Source organism: Salvia splendens, chromosome 4, assembly GCF_004379255.2.
Source record: "Salvia splendens isolate huo1 chromosome 4, SspV2, whole genome shotgun sequence".
Lineage (NCBI taxonomy): Eukaryota > Viridiplantae > Streptophyta > Magnoliopsida > Lamiales > Lamiaceae > Salvia > Salvia splendens.
Window position 1 is genome coordinate 13,834,156 of NC_056035.1, and position 19,789 is coordinate 13,853,944.

Genomic DNA, 19,789 nt, shown 5'->3' on the forward strand with positions numbered 1-19,789 from the left:
ATCTAGACAGGCCTCAATGCGCAACCAACACGGCCATGCGCAACTCATGAACGACATGATTGAAGAAGTGTGGGCCCGTAACCGTCGTCGCTGAGTTTGCATTTTTTTTAATTCGTATTGTAATTTATTAATTTTATGAATGAAATGAAGGTTTTTTCCAATTATTGTAGTTATTTAAATATTCAATAGAAGAAAATGCTTAGGGGGCCCACAGTAGGTGGAAGGGCATGAGAATAAAATGCTGACGTGGCGGTGCATAAGGCGGGCTTTAAGGCGCCCCACTGTGGATGCTCTAATCTGATTCCTAAAATTGGGGGAAGTTAGTGGAAATTCTAGAATTCTGATTCCTCATCCTTAACCTGTTGTTAGTGGAAATTCTAGAATTCTGATTCCTAGCCTAAACCTGTTATTCTTTTTCCCTGATTCGAGGATTTTAATATATACGGAAAAAACACATATCTTCTACTACAACATATTTAATTCTGTCGATTTCTCCCCTCCAAATCTCATCTGGTGATTTTTTTTCTTTAATATTTTTGCTTAATCCACTTCTTTTTATCTCATCTCTGTCGATTTCTCTTCTCATATCTCGCTGTCGAGTTCTCTTCTTCCTTACTAACTTTCAGTTTCCTGATTATCTCATAAACAAGTTTATCAAATTATGCGGTTTTGTATTTGAAGTCTTTTTTTCGTTTTCTAATTTTGATGTATTTGATATGTTCGTGTAATTGTTATTAGTTCTTGTAATTGATTTGTTTGTGTAATTCTAATAAAACAGAGGCAGCAAAACCAATTAGGAAGAATGATATGCAATTTTCCAATGAGAAGTAGGAGAAATTCCGAGGTTTAATATCAAATTTGAAGCGCATGACTAATAGAATTAATAGGATGAAATTAGTTCATTTTTTTCTGCAATTCTTAACTTTTATATATATTGTTATGGACATTTTAAGAATCATTCATTGCTTATTTTTGTATCAGCAGATTTTTAATAATATTTGATATTATATTTTATATATTTTATTAGATTATTGTTTAATAGAAATTATAAATTCATATTAATAAAATATATTGAAGTATTCATGATAAAAAACTGGCAATAATACTCCTTTTATAGCACATATTTATAATAACTTGATTATTACTACATTTCTTAAATTATTGTTTAAACTAAAAAAAATCTTGACACGTTTCCAAACACAAAAGTAAAGTTACCCAAAATCATATTTATAGAAATCATTTTCTCAGTAATCATTTTCCATGTCAACTTTATTTTCCTGACAAACAAACATGGCCAACATGATTTAATAATAGCTGTACAAAAAATACACTAATTATCTAAAAAGACAAATATAATATAAAATAACATAAATAATCTAAAAGGATAAATATAATCTAAAATAACATGAAAATATAACATTAGTTAAAAAAACAATGTAAGTCTGAAAAAACAATTATAAGTCACTAAACCACAATAAAAGTCTCTAACGACTGTACAATACGTTGTGTAGAGCAATTTCTTCTACCGTGGCCGATCTATCGACAATTGTTGCACCGGTGAAGAGCTCTTGACTTATCAAATTTGTGAACATCCATTTGGCTGGTTCATACAAACCAACACCCACACCCCCTACAAGCCCCCAAATATAAAGAACCATACATCAACCTTCATATCCAGAGTTAGTATAACCTGAAATTAATAAATAAACATAAAAAAGACATAGACAACCAGAAAGTACTAATAAATAAACATAAAAAAGACTCGATTTCAGCACCTATTGGGCTATGTCTCATTGAAGTATAATATACATGTGCATCCACATTAGATGCATTCTCTAGTTATTAGTTACCATATTTTACATGGGTAGCTTTTCCTTTTGATCAATGTGATTATATTCATATGCCAAATACTATAGTATTTTACTTGAAAATTATCTTGATACAAAGATTAGAGTTCCATTTAGATAGATAGCACTCAAAAAAGGCAAGCATGTACACTAGCCATTTTTCTACTCGTTCAAAAAGAGTGAATCAATCAGTACCTCTACTGCTGCTCTCAAACCTGGTAGAGAAGGCCGACCAACTAAATTAACTGTATTTCTACTTAGTTTAGCACAAAATTCAAATAAAAATATAATGAAAAATGAAAGTGAGCGAGTGGACTAAAAGCTACCAAATGTATATATTTATAGCCCAAAAAAAAGAATTAGATTCCTCTTCTAAACCTTTCTCTTCCATCAATTATGATAAGAGTTATAAAAAGCCTTTTAACTTCCCAAATTTAAAACCTACAAATTTATATTTATACATCTATAAAATATATTATTCATAAATTTTGAAAAATAAATCAATTGTTTTCTAGGCCTAAGAAATTAATGTGCATGCCACACCAATACAGTGGAAATATTAATAACTACATTTTAATGTGAATTGTTTTCTAGTCCTAAGAAATTAATGTGCATACCACACCAATATAGTGGAAATATTAATAACTAAAATTTAATGTGGGTGATTTGACTTTCTATTTTCCAAAGAAGAGAAATGTCCATATTTACTTAAGAACAATCAGACCTCTAAAATAATATAAATTTTAAATTCAGTTAACTTAGAGGAGAAGTATATTTTAATAGTTAAATTTATTATTGAGAGCAATATATTAAGATTGGAAGAATGTATTTTGTGTGTTATTTTTTTTAGAGAAATAATAAAAAAGTATAAAACTAACGATAATTAAAGAAGAAAAAGTTTTTAAAAAAATGGCATTTAGTTATAGTGAAAATATGACTGACACACTATTACAAAATTATTTGAAGCTCATAGGAGTAAAATTTGAGTGTTACTACAATTTCCTTTGGGTTGAGGGAATAGGATGATATAAGTTTAGAACCGATATAAGCCCAAACAATAAATTCATGCAACAGTTAAAGCCCAATAAGGCCCACACGTGATGTTCAATTTGCTCATCCAGTTCATTTTAGCTCCCCCCCACTCCACCCACCCCTCTCTCCGACAGATCTAAATTCGCATTTTCATCAGGTGAGCTCCTTGTCTCGGATCGACGCACTGGATAACCGCGTGCGATTTAAGTATATTCATTATCTTCCCCCCTTTTCAACTTGTAGTGACGAGCTGCTTCAATTTGATTCTAGGGCATGTACTTCTGTGGTTAGGAAATTTATCATTCAAGGTTTGAATTGATGATGGAATTTTGTGGTTTTGCAAAAACTATTTTGGTGTCGTTTTCATGATTGACTGTTTGCATACATTTAACTTAGGGAAACCTTTGATCAGATTATGGAAACTCCGAGGTGCTAGCTTTTTTTGTTAGATACAGGAGGAGAAGTTTTTATTTAATTTTTGGATTTTGACCTAGTTTATATGCTTAGGCTGCAGACTGCAGCTTCCCTTGAAATGCTCACGTTTGATTAACAATACACAATTCACCTAAAAGAAGTACACCGTTGATAATGTTCTCTCTAAATTATCCCCTAAAAGCCAGTGGTGAAGTAGAAGTTGGACTGCAACTGTTAATTGTCACATACTTGTGAAACTTCAAACAATTTGGATGTTTTTGAGTGTTTTTCAAATTATTTCATTTTTAGTTATTGTTTCCCTGAATGCTGATTTCCTTGAGTTCTTGTTGCTACATTGTTCTGCAATGATGTAGTCATTATCATGTTATATTGCTCTGTCATTCACATGATTTCCCTTACGTTTCTACTTCGTGATTGTTTTTGCTATATCAGCTTTTGTTATGTTGGCTCTCTTGAATTTTGGAAATATAGCATTATAAGTATGTTATTAGAACTGACTGTTCTTTTCTTCTTTGTTGTCCAGACTATTTGTGTATTAATCAAAAGAAAACTAAAATGGATATTGAGGAGCTTAAGAAGATGGAAGATGAAGAATCTTCTGTCATGAAAACGATGAAAGGGGCAACCACCGGGTTTGTTGCTGGCACTGTTTGGGGTATGGTTGTTGCTACTTGGCATGATGTACCCCGTGTCGAAAGAAGTATTGCACTTCCTGGTTTGATCCGGACACTGAAGATGATGGGTAACCATGGAGCAACGTTTGCTGCTATTGGTGGAATTTACATGGGGGTGGAGCAGTTAACACAGAAGCAGCGTATGAAAAGAGACTATATTAATGGAGCAGTTGGAGGATTTGTTGCTGGTGCCACTGTCTTTGGCTTCAAAGGTGACTCTTCATATTTGCTTTTTTGTGTATTTTGGTGTACCTGTTTCAGTTTCATTTATGCCATTTAGCTGCCAGAAGTTGATGTTGTCACCCATTGTTGTTGAATTCTGTCATTTAAATTTGTTAATGATTGGCATGCTTAGTGAATAAATTTTAAATCTTTAAGCATATTTTTCATAAACTAGGCATCTTTCACCTTCTTAAACAAAACAATAACGTAGCGAAAATTGAGAGGCTGCAAGTACATGATGTGTTTTTGTTATTTAATGTATATTGCATCTAAACCTTCTTTACTGAATCTAAAAAATGATCTTAAGGAATGAGAAGCGTTAGTTTGATTTAATACATGTTGATGGGTGCCTGGAACATTTTAAGGAAACACATTAAACTAATCAAATGAGGTACATTTCAGGCAACTGAAAAATTAGTGCACGAGACAAATTGGTGGCTGTGCAACTCACAATCAACACATTCAGTCCATCTCCCCAATTATTTAGTGGACACATCTTTTCTACTTTCCGTGTCTTTCTAAGATGCTATAGCTATTCGTCTATTAATCTGTTTCTGCCTATGCTTTTTCTGAACTGTGACCAAAATGCAGGGAGGAGCGTTTCATCAGCCTTGTCTGCAGGAGGTACATTCGCAGCCACTTCTGCCATCCTCGAAGTATTAGGTATTGAGAAAAGGGAGACTGGCAGGGTTAATTATGTCTACACCCGCGAGAAAAGGCCTAACCCGAATGTCAACTAGATACTGATGATGCAGTTCCAGTTGAGCTCTTTGTGAAACAACACTGTACTGAGCTTTGTTTTGTGTTGCTCCCCCTTTTCTTACCATTAAAGATGGTAAATGACCAGTTTAAATAAATTTCATGTACTTTTTTTGAAGAGGACAATCATTATTTACGCAGAATTTGTGGTTAAAACATTGGCCTGTGACATGTAAGTTATTTGGTGTTGGATATTTGTTTTTGCAAATCGCAGCAGGATCCTTGCTTTCTTGAATTTTATCACAAAATACAACACATGAAATTAGCATTTTTCTCAAAATTTACTAAACGGCGCCATCAAAAAATTCCGAATCGTTAACGTCGGATTCTTCAATAATAGAAGAAACATTTCATGTATCCATTGTGGTTATCATTTTCGAGTCTGAAGGAAAACTCCTTTCTCCCCCAAGCCTCATGTCTTCTTCTCTTAAGCACAGCTGTAACAGTTGAGGTAATAAATTTGTAACATTTAATCCATATTTATTAGTACTAATTTAATTTAATTTTAATTAGTTGTGAGATGAATCTGAGTGATACATATGGCTACTCACTCCGTATATGGCGCTAAGCCAACTAATCATATTTCTTCATTCAACTGCTAAACCACCGGGTCAAACATTAGTACGGAGGAGTACATTTTATTTTTGTATTTTCCCTTTAAAAATCATTAGATCTCAGTTCCCATTTGCCAGATCCACGCGCCGCCGCAGTCATGGATTCCGACGCCGCCGAGCAACAGCATTCCCACCCGCCGAAACTCTATCTCCACCCCCGCCGGGAGCCCTTCGAGCACGGCCTTCTCCCCATTCCCAAGCTCTTCTTCACAGATGGCCTGCAAAGTCTTTCCCATATCAAATCCGCCATTCTCTCATCCACTCCTAACCACCGAGTTAACTCTGAAACCTTAACCCGCGTCCTTCAAATCCCCCTCAACCATTCGCGCCTTCTCATCGAAACCATATCCGTTGTCCTGCATGACGATTCCGATCCCCTTCTCAAGGCCACGACTCCCAAAGAGATCGATGAAGCAGGGGTCAATGTCTTTGATTTGCTTCTATTTCTCTACATACAGAATTACAAGAGGTTGCTTCCCAAAGGCCACAAGGATTCTGCTGCTGTCGCTGATGTTTGGCCCTCTACGTCAGCTTTCGATGGAATTTTATCCGTGCTCTCGCCATTACAGGTGAGCCTTTTTAACTCTGTTGTTTGTGCATTGCGTCATATTGTTATATTTATTGGAGTTTTAGTTGACTGTATCTCATGTTTGCAATATTAATTTAATTTAACGTCCTTATTCATTTGTATAAACTTACTAATCTTTCATAACCTTACAAAGTTACATTAATTTTAGCCGTTACACTTCTTGCATTTGCGTATTAAGTGTAGGGAAAGTGAAATTAACCTCATACTGCTTCAGGCCTGTTGTCTTAATTCATTGTCGCTGTATGTCTCTGTCTATTTCAGTTGGTGCGGAGCAACAGCCGTAGGTTTGTGCCATCCCAAGGTGACGAAGAGGCTCATCAGTTATCGTATCTACATAAGCACATCGGCAACATTCTTTGCCTCTTGGCAGATTCTGTACAAGGGAAAGGGAATAAGGAAGGTGAAGCAGAAGGGGAAGGTTATGAATCTATGGTATGCAATGTTTTTCCTTATTCTGCATCCTTGTAGAAATTGTTTCTCTTGGTAGAGTAAAGAGTATATAAATCTTTCTTGGATTTGTTAATGAACATGTCTCTATAATTCACTTGAGCTTTGCTTAATTGCTATGCATTGAAGAGTTGAGTTTTCCTTTCTTCCAGGTATTATCTGCGCATAAGTTCAAACATCTTGGCTTTCTGCTCTATTTTGGAGATAAGGGATCTCAGAGATTTCCCTTAAGCCAGAATACTCCATTTTTTGCAAATTCAGACCCCAACATGCCTGCATCTCCTGTTCCTGCACCACAAGTTCTAGATTGGCTTCTTGAGAACATATCCTCTGCCCAGGAACATCTTTCTGAGAGGATGTCTACAAAAGAAAATGGGCCTAGTAGTTCTTCTGATCAGGATGTTGCAATGGCTGATGCTACCGCAAGCTCTGCAAAGCCCTCAAGCAGCCTCAGAGGTCCAAGTTTGATTGAGGGGATCTCTAAATCATCATGCGTAAAGCAGACATCTGATATTAAGGGTACATCTGTCAAGGTGAATTTTGTTCCTTGTTTATTTCCACATATCATCCAAAATCTTCTTTCAATTTTATTTCAAGCCAAAAGTTTCCATAATTGTAGTCTGATAAGGATTAAACCAATAATTCTATTACATTTGGGGTTTCTTTTAAAGCTTCTCTATATTTGATGATTACCATGAGAAATTTCACCCTTCTCTTGCGTATCTTCTATTGATTCCGATTTTGCTCAGGTAGTAAATTGCCATGAATCAGTAATTTACATCTTGGCGCCTGTGAAATATGCAACAGTCTATGGATGTTCTGATGCAACTATTGTCCTTGGAGCTGTTGGCAAGGTAGTCAAAGTTAGCAACATGATTCTATTTGTATATCTAGAGTATTCATAGTTTGTTCGTGCAAGTAATTGGAAGTTAAAGTCAAAATAATTCTTTTACAGGCTGTTAGAGTTGAACACTGTGAACGTGTTCATCTTATCAGTACGACCAAGCATATCTGCATTGCAAACTGCCGTGAATGTGTATTCTTCTTAGGGGTTAATCAGAAACCCCTCATTGTTGGTGATAATCACAAGTTGCAGGTGAGACTTCCCTTATGTAGTGTTTGAATCTGCCTGTGAAGCCAACAATCGACTTTCTGGGCTTATTTATGAGTTTATTAGTTAGCTTATATGTTCCTATTACCATTATCATTCAGATCATTCTAACATTAATAGAAAGTTGCTCTAGTGGGTTTCCTAATTTTCTCAAATCAACTTTTGTGATTGAAATTTCTTTTCCACTGTTTTATTTGTTCATCAGGTGGCCCCTTATAACACATTCTACCCACAACTGGAGGAGCACATGAATCAAGTTGGAATTGATCCAAAGGTGAACAATTGGGATAAACTTGTGATTCTTGGGGTGATTGACCCGCATGATTCGTTATCTCATCCGGCTGGTGGCTCAGATACCCAATCTGAATCTGCCACATGCCTCGATCCAGACCACTATACCAATTTTGTGGTAGGTGCTTTATCTGATAGAACGTTTAGGGGGAATATCATATATGGGTTCTGCACCGCCTCTATGAAAGTTGTTTAATTAATGATTATGCACTTTCCTGTTTGCTTGCTTCCATTTGGCCATCTGGTGTTCTTTTGGGTCCTTTCAGTTTAGGTTTTTTTTCTGTGTCTTCTTTCTGAATTGGGTAAATGTCTTACAGAGACTAATATGCACTTTAATCATCTCAGATTCCAAGCTCTGTGGCGAGTGAACAAGCTGGTTCGACAATTGATAACCCCTTCTCTTTACCTGGTCCTTACCTTGCATCACAACAGAAAAATGTGTGTTCTGAGTAATTCATGTTCTGTGCCTCATTATGATAGGATGCCTTTTGTTCTTTGACACACATATATATGTCAATGATAATCGATTCATTTCTTTGATATTCAGCATAAAAGTTTAGAAGAAGTTAAGCAACTTCTGAGGAATACTGAACTCGACGAGACCCAGAAACGAGAATTATCAGGCGCACTCCATTCTTGTTTCAAAGACTGGTTATTTGGTAATGTCTACTTTATCTACTTTTTGTGTTAAAGCATATTACAACCCCTCTCTATATAAAGTTTTACGCAATAATTTTGCAGTAATTATTAAGTTTTGAGAACTTAAATTGCACCTTGTTTATGTTATGTTAAATGCTGCCGCTTAAAGATATTGTGTGGTGACTAAGATGCAGATTTCATTTGTTTTGTTTTAGAAACTGATATAACGCAAATGTGGTTAATTTTCTATTACCTTTCTGTACAAATGGACAGCATCTGGAAACGTTCGACAGCTTTACTACTTACCGGGCGAATAAGAGCACATGCTGTAGGAAGATCAAAATAAAGCAAGAATGAAGTGAAATTTCCTACTACATTTTTCCCCTTTAAATTAATATTCAGGTGATTCGAGTTCCGTTTTTGTTGATCTGGAGGCTGATGGGGCTTTGATGCAGCGAGTTCGCTAACGAATCATGTTGTAGGTTCAATATAATTGTTGGCAAATTCTAACTACAAGAAAAGTGCAAAATGTAAAAAGTTAATTTTTTTTCGGGGCTCTTAGAAGCTACTGTAAAACTGCAGACTCTGCTTGGATAATTACACCAAATAATCTATTTCCTTGGGGTTTTTTCTATTTTTGTTCTAAAATAGAACTTAGATTCCTCGTTTGTTCTAGCGTTTTTTTTTGTTCCGGATTTGGGAGAGACGCATGACCCGCGTCTCTTTTTAATGAGACGCATGACGATTATGCGTCTTTCATAGAGACGCATGAGGGTCATGCGTCTCTATTTTTTTTTCGTTTTTTTAACGACGCATGAGGATCATGCGTCTTAGGTATAGACGCATCTCCCTCATGCGTCTATTGTTTTTTTAAAATATAATAGACGACGCATGAGTGTCATGCGTCTTAGGGAGAGACGCATGAGCCTCATGCGTCTCTAACTTGCTTAAATCAGTTCCCACGGCAGAATAGGCAGAATACGCGAGAGAAAGAGAGGAAGACAAAACGTGCGATTTCCTTGGCGATTCCCTTCATATTTCGGTAAGTTTCCTTCAATCTTTCAACATTGTTCCCGTATTTGTTGTTTATTTGCATATTATTAGGGTTTTGATAAATCTATTGTATACTTACTATATTAGGGTTTAATGAAAAAAATTGTCTTTAATTGTTGTTGGTTTGTATACATATTTTTGCAGAAATCATGCAAGTATACGTGAGTTTATATTGGGGTGGTAGAATATATCAACTTCCTCAAGTGGGTATTTGTTATGATCCTCCTCGTGCGAGAGCTTCCATCGTATTGGATTCATGTGTCTCATTATCTGAATTAGTTGCAATGATATGTGTTAAGATAAGAATAGATTCAAACCAACACTTCATCGAAATATCTTGGAGGCATTGTTTCTTGGGTACCGGTACGAGTTATGTATGTACTGCGGTTGACAGTGATCAAAGTGTGTTTTATATGTTCAATGCGGCTCTAAATTCTACTCGGCATATTGAATTATTTGTTGAGTATTCGTATGTTGGAAATGCCTTCATCCCACCAATTGTTGATCATGGTGTTGGATCATCTACGAGGTTTGAACCTTTGAGCATGGATTGCGGTATGAATGAGCAAACAGATGTTGCAGATGCTGCTGATGTTGGATTGAATACTCAAGAGACTGTAGAAAAGCATGATGATGTTCATGTTGTACGAAGAGACCTTGATGATCCAGAATTGTCGTCATCATCGTCTGATGAGATTTTAAGTGATGATTCTGGTGCTGACTCTAGTGATGAGGAGGTGGTGTATAAACCCGTCGTGCAAGGTGAACAACCACTTCCAGAATACGTTCACACCGGGTTGAAATATTTTCGCAGACTGCCTAGTGGTCCTTCTGAGGTACCTGAAGTTGGTAATGAACGCAGTACCATGTACTGGGATGAAGAACACCCATATCGGATTAATGCGGGAACAAAATTTGATAGCAAACTGCATGTGAAGACTGCTATTACTATGTGGAGTTTGAGGCAACACCAGCAATTTAGGGTGGTTGAGAGCAAAGTAAGAAGGTGGCATGCCGTGTGCAAATATCCAGCAGGGAGGACAGAAGATGGGACAGCTATTATCAGCGAGACCGACGCTGAAAAAGCGAATGAATGTCGGTGGAAAGTTTCTGTTACACACATGGCCCATGATGATATGTGGGAGATTAGGAAGTGGTGTGGACGACATAGTTGTGAAGGCTATCGTAATGATAGAGGACATGCTAACTTTTCATCACCAATGATTGCTTTGTGTATTCGACATCAGTTGTTTAAAAATGCCGAGTTCAGTGCCGCAGCCGTACGAAATTTTGTTCATGACAAATTTCATGTGGTAATCAGTTATAAGAAGGCATGGTATGCACAGAGAAGGGCTTTAGAGATTGTATTTGGTGGATGGGAGGAGTCATTTAGGGATTTGCCAGGCTACATGCTTGAACTGCAGTATAGGAATCCAGGCACAATCGTTGAGTGGAGGCATAACGAGTTGTTGAGCCAGGGCCGTACTAAAGTCTTCTATTATGTGTTCTGGGCACTTGGGCCTGCTATACATGCTTTCCAGGAGTGCCAACCCGTTTTAACAATAGACGGGACTCACCTTCGAGGAAGATTTAAAGGTAAGCTTCTTGTTGCTTGTGGTGTTGATGCTAACAAGAAATGTCTGCCTGTTGCATATGCTGTTGTCGATGAAGAAACTGGCGACAGCTGGGAGTGGTTTTTGGATCATGTCAGAATCCATGTGGTGAAGTACGAAAGGGAGGTGTGCATCATTTCGGATAGGCATAAAGGAATTCAACACCATTCATGCTTTATAAGGCCTAATTTACATATAGCTACTAAATTAGAAGGTTAAATTAAAATATGCAATTCAACCTATACTTTATTCTTCAATAACAACCAAAATCACAACACCAAGCATCTCTAATATATGAATAACTATACAATAGAATGAATTTAGCCACTAAAATCCATTACAATTAACTAAACACCAAAAAATCGGACAAAATTGAGCAATTTGTTATAGACCCTAAGTTACAAACATTAGGGGAAATCTAAACAAACTATGCAAATTAACAACAAATAAGGAAGGAATGTTGAAGGATTGAATGAAACTTACCGGAAAACGAGAGGAAATCGTCGGATTCGCCAAGAAATCGCAAAGGAATCGCCGGAAGTCGCCTATCAGAATTCTCTCTCGCGTGTATTCTGCCTGTCTGCCTCTCGCGGAACTGCTTTAATTCGAAATAGAGACGCATGAGGCTCATGCGTCTCTTTCTAAGACGCATGACGCTCATGCGTCGTCTATTATATTTTAAAAAAACAATAGACGCATGAGAGAGATGCGTCTATACCTAAGACGCATGACCCTCATGCGTCGTTAAAAAAAACGAAAAAAAACAGAGACGCATGACCCTCATGCGTCTATATGAAAGACGCATAATCGTCATGCGTCTCATTAAAAATAGACGCATGAGGGTCATGCGTCTCTCCCAAATCAGGAACAAAAAAAAAACGCTAGAACAAACGAGGAAGCTAAGTTCTATTTTAGAACAAAAATAGAAAAAACCCATTTCCTTGTGGTGTTACAATATTTCAACTTCGCAGGTGCAAAGTATAGGTTCTACTGATTTGGGGTGAACTAGAATAGCTTTTCTGCTTGGTCAGGGAAGAATGTAATGGACAGAAACGCACCTAGGATCACTAAATAAACGGATGAAGATGAATGCATCATAAAACACAGGATACTTGCTCAGATTTGGTCTTGAATTTGAATCAAACCCCTGCATTTTGCAGCTCCAAAGACTTGGGATGTACCTAGAGCCACCATATGTATGTATACTACCCCTTTGCTATATAAGTACTCCTATATAACAGAACAAGATTTATGTGGCCTTTCTCAAACTGAGTTTTGTTGCGAACATCACAACACCATAGCCCTTCGCTGTTCATCAGGGTCCATGAAGCTTGCTTCTGCCTTTGTCACCCATCTTTTTTATGTGCACTATTTGTCTTTTCAATGCCCCGATGTCAGACTCAAGTTCCTGAAACCACATTTCTAGGTTGTTGAGGTGATCATCACAATTTCTCTCTTTTGGTAATTTGTAGGCACCTCAATGGGTGGGACAGCTGACCCAAGGATTTAAAACTCCTCCATACCCAAAAAGCAAGTATCAATCCCTGACCATTTGGTTAGCAAAAATCTGTTTTCGAAGCTATTCAAAAACTAAAATCACATCCGTGTTAATGTGAGAATCTATACATGAAGCTAAGCAAAATATACAAGATCTTAAAATTACACAAAAACTTGGACTAAAATCACGAGTTGGTGTTCTTGATTACATGTATGGGAATATTGGTTTTAGGCATTACATAAATAAAAAAACAAATAATGAAGTCATATGAAAGCAGAATTTCCAAAAGTGGTAGATAGAATTCGGTTGCTTAAAGATTTGAAAAGGCATTAGTGAATAACTCAGAGAGAAAATGTTATCCCTGCCATCAGCCATGTCTCCACCATATTACTATTTGTTTGCCTTTATTTTTTTTAGTTCCACTTCCTGTGAGTTAAGGACAAACGGCTTCTGCCACGTGGCACATGGAAGTTAATCGGAATACCTTTATTATGTATTGTATCCCATTAAATTAATAAGTAGTGTATTAAAGATTCAATAATCAGGTATCCTCCGCACCCAAAAAAAAAAGCAAAGAAAAGAAGAGAGTGTAAAGAGGTGAAGTTAGAGCATGCAATCAGCCCGGGCGGGCAGGCGGCGGAAGAAGTTACTAGGCGCGGAAGGCATCTTACTCCTAAACCTTGGATGCCTCAGCCAATAAAACCCCGCCAACATCACCACAATCTTGCAAGGAGTTATATACAGAGCCACTGCTGCAACCAAGCACAACACCACAAATATCGCCGTAGCCCTCGGATCCCTCCAGCTCAGCAATCCGATCAATCTCTCGCACTGCGTCGCCAGATCCCCCACCACCGTCTGCACCCTCCCCGCCACGCTCCGAAGCCGGTCATACCTCATTCTCACCACCGCCTCCGCCTTGGACGTCGGGAACGTGTCGAACTCCTCATCCAGCTCGTCCTGGACCACCGCCTCCGCCCACGACAGCTTCGGGTCCATGTGCGGAGGGTGCCGCGGCCGCGCCCTGAAGTTCCACAGCCCGATCAGGAACATGTAGAGAAATGTAGTCGGGAGGATCAGCTCCGGGTAGCATATCAGGATGCAGAGCAGGAGGTGCACTAGCACCGTCGTGATCGGATTCTTCCACTCGCAGACCTGCCCCAGCCACTTGCTCAGAGCGATTAGCCCTGAAAACAGAGACACAATTCTGAAGAAATTGGCCTTGCTCCGCCGCATGCTCCACATGTGGGAGTCCACGTCCAGCATGTGCTCGACCACCTCCTTTCTGAGGGGCGGCTCGGCCCTGCCTAGGCGCGAGGCAACGATGGTCATGGCCTGGAACCGGAGGCTGTCGAGTTGGCTGATTGTGAAAGGATGGATGTAGTGCATTTTAGGTAGTAAGGGCTGGGTGTATAGGTAGAGTAAATGAGCTAATGAGAGACAAGTGAATCTAAATGCGAGTTGCAACTCTCCCATTTTCTTCAAACCGGTGGGGTGAAGAGTGAGTAGTGGGTAGGAGTGGGTGTAGATCTTATCAGTTTCCAAGGTGGATAGTCTGATCCGTATCTTACCGATTCGGGAGTCCCTCGCCCCGGAAGGCTTGTCGTTGCCACCGAGATGGCAGTTGTCAAAAACAGCCAGGGTGACTACCGTGCAGGGGTCGTAAACCTCCCATATATACTGCTCGTTCCATTTGGGGCTGCTGCTCTGCAGTATGGTCCTTGTCCTCACCCATTTATGCCCGTATTTGGCAACGCAGTACGCGTTGCCATTCTGGGCCAGCCCCTGGGCACTGAGCACCCCGAGCTCTAGTATCCCAATGGGCTGCTTCCAGAGCTCCCTAGCAGTGGGCCTCTGGTCGCTGATATACATTGTCGACTCATCCAACACGTGGTACCTATTGGCAAATGAAACAAAAATAACTAGAACAATATCAGAATGAGTTTAAAAAGAGGATCGAAACTGGAAATCTATGAATTTCTATCATGTTATCAAAATGGTAAAGACTACAGTACCCTCCTTCAAGGCAGACTCGGAGGTGGATCCTAGTGGAGAACTTGTTTATCTTCCTCTTGTCACCCTCGAGAGCCCCGAACCCGAACTTCTCAAGGTTGTACCACTGCGAATGCACCGGCCTATGATCCAGACGCTTCTCCAGCTTCCCCAAAGGCAAGCTCAGCCTCCCGACAGCTTCATCCTTGTTCGCTTTCGTCTTGTTCTCAACCACCATCACCAACTGCTCCTCAAAAGGCTCCGCCGCCACAAACACCAAATCCTCATTCCAGAACGGACTATTCCCCCCAGTGGCACATATTTTAGTCTTGAGCATCTGATTCCCAACTTGAGCCTTCACCAAAACCTGAGAGGGCTGGCTCTTATCCTCCCACTCCACATCCTGAGCCTCGATCACGTTAACCCGAATGTACCACAGCTTAGGCGAAACGTACACCTTGGACCTCACGCTGAAAACACCCTCCCCCGTGACAGAGCTGGCATCGGAGTGCCAAGCCTCCGGGAAGGCCTCGTCGGCCTGCGTCCCCATCCACACGGCCAGCATGACTTCCCCTCTGACCTTGGTCTCGCCGCGGCGATTCTCCAGGCGGTACCACTGAGGGGCGAGGGGGCTGTCCGGGGGGACTCTGGTGGGGACTTCGTTGAGATCGAAGACGACTTTTCCGAGATAGTCGTCTTTGGCGACCATCTCTCTGTCTCTGACGTAGACTTCGACGGAGGAGGACTGCATCTTCTCCTTTGCGAAGGCGAACACCTGGTTCCATTCGGGGCTGATCTTCTTCTCGAAGTGCTGAGTTTTGCCCTTGTAGTTGCCGAGCTTGACCTCAACGTAGGGGTCACAGTTGCCGGTGACAGGGTTGGGGGGGAGGTTCTGGGCCTTGACGACGCGGACGTAGAGGTAGTAGGTCTGCTCCACGAGATCGTAGGTGCTAGTCAGCCTGTCGCTGGTGATCCAGCCTCCGCCGCCGCGCACGCCGCCGTGGGGCCACCGCTCGCCCAGCTGCGGCTTCGTGTCCTTGATCTTGTAGTCGTCTCGGTTGGTCGCGGGAGATGGGGTGGTCATGGCGTGTAAATGAAAAATTGATTGGTATGAGAGGAAATGTTTGGTTTTAATGATGGTTGGAAAGTAGAAGTAAGTGAAAGGCTACAACATAGTTGTTGGCAGAGAGAGCATAATCAGTGGTGCAGCATTATGCTAATTCTTGGTAGCTAAGGAAGGGGGGGCTAAAGCGGCGGACACCAGATTCTCTATTCTACAATGCTAATGCAGTTTTTTGTATCTTCAAATTCCCCACTGACAAATTTTACACTGGAGTACGTACTAGATTTCTTGAATGATCTCGTTACAGTAATTTTTGTGATCCAATTCAAAAAATTGTCTAAGATGACTGATAATGCATGCACAAGCACAACGCAATGAAATACTGACTAGAAAAACATTATTTTAAATTTTCTATTTTTGTTCCCATATCTCTTTAACCCCTCTATTTTTTTTTTTACTTTGGTTGTTCCACATAGTATCAACTATCAAATATCAATTAAGGTGTGTGATCAAATACTAAATTTTTTACAATAATAACTAAATATCAATTTTGTATGTTAAAAATATCAACACAAAGATATAAATTTATCAATCTTTCTTGTGTTGATAAATTATGTCTTTGTATTGATATTTAAATTTACATGTTGTATTGATTTAATTATGTCTTTGTGTTGATAATTTTAATACACATAATTGAAAGTTATTAGTTATTATTGTAAATTAGTTAGCACACTCACTCAACTCGATTAATACTCTATTTGTCTTTAAAAATAAAGACTTTGGAAAAGATATGGATTTTAATTCAAAATTAAAGTATAAGAGAGAAAGATAAAACTAATTGAAGTACAGTATTATTGAACATCGAGACATCTTATTAGTAGTGTAATGTGTGATGAAAATATTTTCAAAAATATAAAGTAGATTAATTTTATGGGAGGTAAAATGTGGTTTTATTAAAAATATACTCCATCCATTCTCATAAAGGCAAAAATAGACAATTTTTGCTATATTGTTCTGTTTTCTAAAATTAGTCAAACTTCTATTTTTGATAAAAGAAAATTTCTAATGTTATGTACTTCATTCTTTATAAATAATATTTCAATATACTTTTTTATTTCCTTCATATTTTACTAATTTCACATTAATACTTGCGTATTTCTCAAATTCTATATTTTTATGGGATGAAGAATGTACTGCATATAGCATGAGGGGAGTAGCATGGAGTACTATATATGGCAATATCTTATTTTAGATAGATCTAAATATATAGTACTACTGTATAATAAAACTCACCATGAAAATAAAAATGTGAAGAAAAAAAAACTAGACTTTTAAAAAGACTTAAAAATGCAATAATTACATTAATTTACAATTTTGCAAATTTTGTGTAAATTGCGCAATAATGTAATTTACACTATTTCGATAATTATTTATATCGCGAAATTCGTGGCAATCTTGTAAATGCAATCAGATTTATTTTTTGGAAAAATAAGGCAGCATAGTTATTATTTTCATATTATTACTTGGATGAATATTTTTTTCCGTCTCATGCGTGAGATGTTCTAGTTGACTCAATTACTCAAATAATACAAATGTCCACTTGGAATGAGTTCCATTTTAAGCCTTTTGAAGATTCTTAAATCACTAGATCAAATTTGAAAATGTGTTACCATTTTAGCTTTCGTAGATTCGTAGCATTAGTCAAGAAGAAGGCTCATAAAAGATGCTTTTGTCCTTTATTCTTCTTCTACATCAACTTTGAGCGGCGCATAATACTTTCTTCACTAAAAAATCACAATCGATTCTCTTATTTCGTTGTATAATTTAATTATATATAGATAGATGCTTTGATGCCTCAATTACTTAGATTTAATTATATATGCCTCAATTATTTCGTTCCAATGTTCAATAAGTCCAAATATCATACTACTTCAAAACTCTTTCCATTTTAAATGATCAGAAAATCCAAGATTAAATGAAGCGTTTATTCATTGAAAATTATGGATTTTAAAGTTATTAATATGTTTAGAATCCTTTAGAAAATATTGCTAGTATGATGGGCCGACAAGTGATGGGCCAACAAGTTAGGCCGAGTTTGACATAGAGCCTTCAACATTCTGGGTTCGGCATTCATAATGTATTTTAGATTAGATCTAACACTCTCTTCTATTCGTTTTGGTATATCATTCTTTTAGGGCTGATAATTCGGTCATCGGTTAGTCGGTTAACCGAGAACCGCCCCATTCGGTTATCGATTATATTCGGTTCCAAATTCTGCATGTCTCGGTTTAACCGATTATTAAATTAAAGAACCGATTAAACACTAAAACCGCAATGCAGCGCAAGTGGTGGCCAAGGTAGGAATTTTTAGTGGCCAATTCGGTTTCGGTTCCGGTGCTTCAGTCTCGGTTAGGCTTGGGCTCGGTTAACTGTGTTTTCGGTTCGGTTCTGACCGATCCGACCGAATTACCTGGCCTACTTGATTCTTTTCACTTTGCAGCAGATGAGACTCTCAATTCTTTTGACTATTCAGAGTCCAGGAATACATTGACCAAAAAAACTATTCGGACAAAAAATTGTTAATAAACATGCTAGGGTATGATTTTGATTTTTTACTATTGAAAAAATTAAGATGCCTAATTTACTATAAATTGACAAAAGCATTATTGAAATATCCGAAAAGTATTTGAAATACATATTTGATCAAGTTTGCGTTTCATTTGTCAATATGTAATACAAATGGAGTAGATCAACTTTATAACAATCAAGGTGCGCCTTGTTAGCAAATGAAACAAAACCAAGTACAATAAACATTAGGACGGAGGGTGTTAGTAAAATGAAAACAAAAAAATTATACATATTCAAATAAATGATGTTATTAGGAGTATCATATAAATCTCATGTGTTATTCCTTTAATTGTAGAATGAAACTCATCAACTTCTATATGATATAAGAGAGGAGGGTCATGATCTATGGCAAACACCCCTTAACCAAATAACTAGAGAACAAATAATAGCCACAAGATCAAAAAAATCAATGGCTAATAGTAATTTTCGAATTTGATGACATATTAGCTCACTCAATCACAAATGTACTCCATAATAACAAGTCAGGGGTATTATTGTCATTACACCATCGAATTAAATCCAAAATTGTGTTGGTCATTCAGAAATTCGCGCCGATTCAATTCGTCTCTCTCGTTCTCCTCTGTTCAATCCGTCGAAAATCGCCGACTCAACCGCATTCAAGCCGTCGCCGTCGCCGTCGCCGATTAAACCGCATTCAACTCGTCAGCATCAACTACTTTGTCAAACAAATGGATACAAATCAAAAGGATTTTTCGAAAAGTAAGTTTCCTACTGATTAACAATCATTTCTAGGTTTTATTTTAGATCTGATTTAGATTTGTATTCTTTGTAGCTTTCGAACGAACAAAGAAAAAAACAACCGGAAGTTCCGTTTCACTTCACTCAGGCTCGAACCGTGAGTCATTCCTACTATTTATTAATTTTAATATACAATATCTTCGTTTGTTGTGAATATGAAAACCGTAGTTTCTGTGTTTAGATTTATAGTTGTTTCACTGATGTTAAGTAATTATGAAAACCGTAGTTTCTGTAGTAAGATTTATTGTTGTTTCACTGGTGTTCAGTGATTATGAAAACCATATGGCCTTTGTATTACGTTTACATGGTTAGATTTATAGTTGTTCTGAAAAAAAGAGTGAAGTGTTTTCTGAACAAGAGTGAAGTGTTTTCTGAACAAGAGTGAAGTGTTTTGTGAACAAGAGTGAACTGAAATCAGAATAATAGTGATGTGTTTCGTGAACAAGAGTGAAGTGTTTTCTGATCAAGAGTGAAGTGTTTTCTGAACAAGAGTGAAATGTTTTAGTGAACAAGGTGATGTGTT

General features: G+C 37.9%; 4 protein-coding genes across 6 annotated transcripts; 3 read left to right on the top strand and 1 right to left on the bottom strand.

The window, feature by feature from the left end:
* The first annotated feature begins 2,967 nt into the window (after positions 1 to 2,967).
* On the top strand, positions 2,968 to 5,177 carry LOC121798711 (outer envelope pore protein 16-3, chloroplastic/mitochondrial-like). Of its 3 annotated transcripts, none has more exons than XM_042197846.1 (3): positions 2,968 to 3,036; positions 3,838 to 4,200; positions 4,802 to 5,177. In XM_042197846.1, exons 2-3 carry the CDS (start codon positions 3,870 to 3,872, stop codon positions 4,948 to 4,950), a joined length of 480 nt encoding a protein of 159 aa, XP_042053780.1. In that variant the 5' UTR covers positions 2,968 to 3,036; positions 3,838 to 3,869; the 3' UTR covers positions 4,951 to 5,177. The 3 variants fall into 3 exon arrangements, with proteins under 3 accessions (XP_042053780.1, XP_042053782.1, XP_042053783.1); XM_042197848.1 differs by having other exon boundaries at positions 2,994 to 3,086; XM_042197849.1 differs by lacking the exon at positions 2,968 to 3,036 and adding an exon at positions 3,056 to 3,187.
* Positions 5,178 to 5,561: 384 nt separating this feature from the next.
* Positions 5,562 to 9,294, top strand: LOC121798707 (TBCC domain-containing protein 1-like). Its single transcript, XM_042197842.1, has 9 exons — positions 5,562 to 6,152; positions 6,434 to 6,604; positions 6,772 to 7,152; positions 7,369 to 7,473; positions 7,575 to 7,715; positions 7,936 to 8,139; positions 8,367 to 8,459; positions 8,569 to 8,680; positions 8,934 to 9,294. Exons 1-9 carry the CDS (start codon positions 5,682 to 5,684, stop codon positions 8,975 to 8,977), a joined length of 1,722 nt encoding a protein of 573 aa, XP_042053776.1. The 5' UTR covers positions 5,562 to 5,681; the 3' UTR covers positions 8,978 to 9,294.
* An 832-nt stretch (positions 9,295 to 10,126) lies between these two features.
* LOC121800695 lies at positions 10,127 to 11,545 on the top strand. Its single transcript, XM_042200212.1, has 4 exons — positions 10,127 to 10,549; positions 10,652 to 10,869; positions 11,035 to 11,309; positions 11,385 to 11,545. Exons 1-4 carry the CDS (start codon positions 10,127 to 10,129, stop codon positions 11,543 to 11,545), a joined length of 1,077 nt encoding a protein of 358 aa, XP_042056146.1.
* Positions 11,546 to 12,913: 1,368 nt separating this feature from the next.
* LOC121798705 (FT-interacting protein 1-like) lies at positions 12,914 to 16,070 on the bottom strand. Its single transcript, XM_042197837.1, has 2 exons — positions 14,840 to 16,070; positions 12,914 to 14,721 (listed from the first exon to the last, which is right to left on the bottom strand). Exons 1-2 carry the CDS (start codon positions 15,898 to 15,900, stop codon positions 13,428 to 13,430), a joined length of 2,355 nt encoding a protein of 784 aa, XP_042053771.1. The 5' UTR covers positions 15,901 to 16,070; the 3' UTR covers positions 12,914 to 13,427.
* Between the last annotated feature and the right edge of the window lie 3,719 nt (positions 16,071 to 19,789).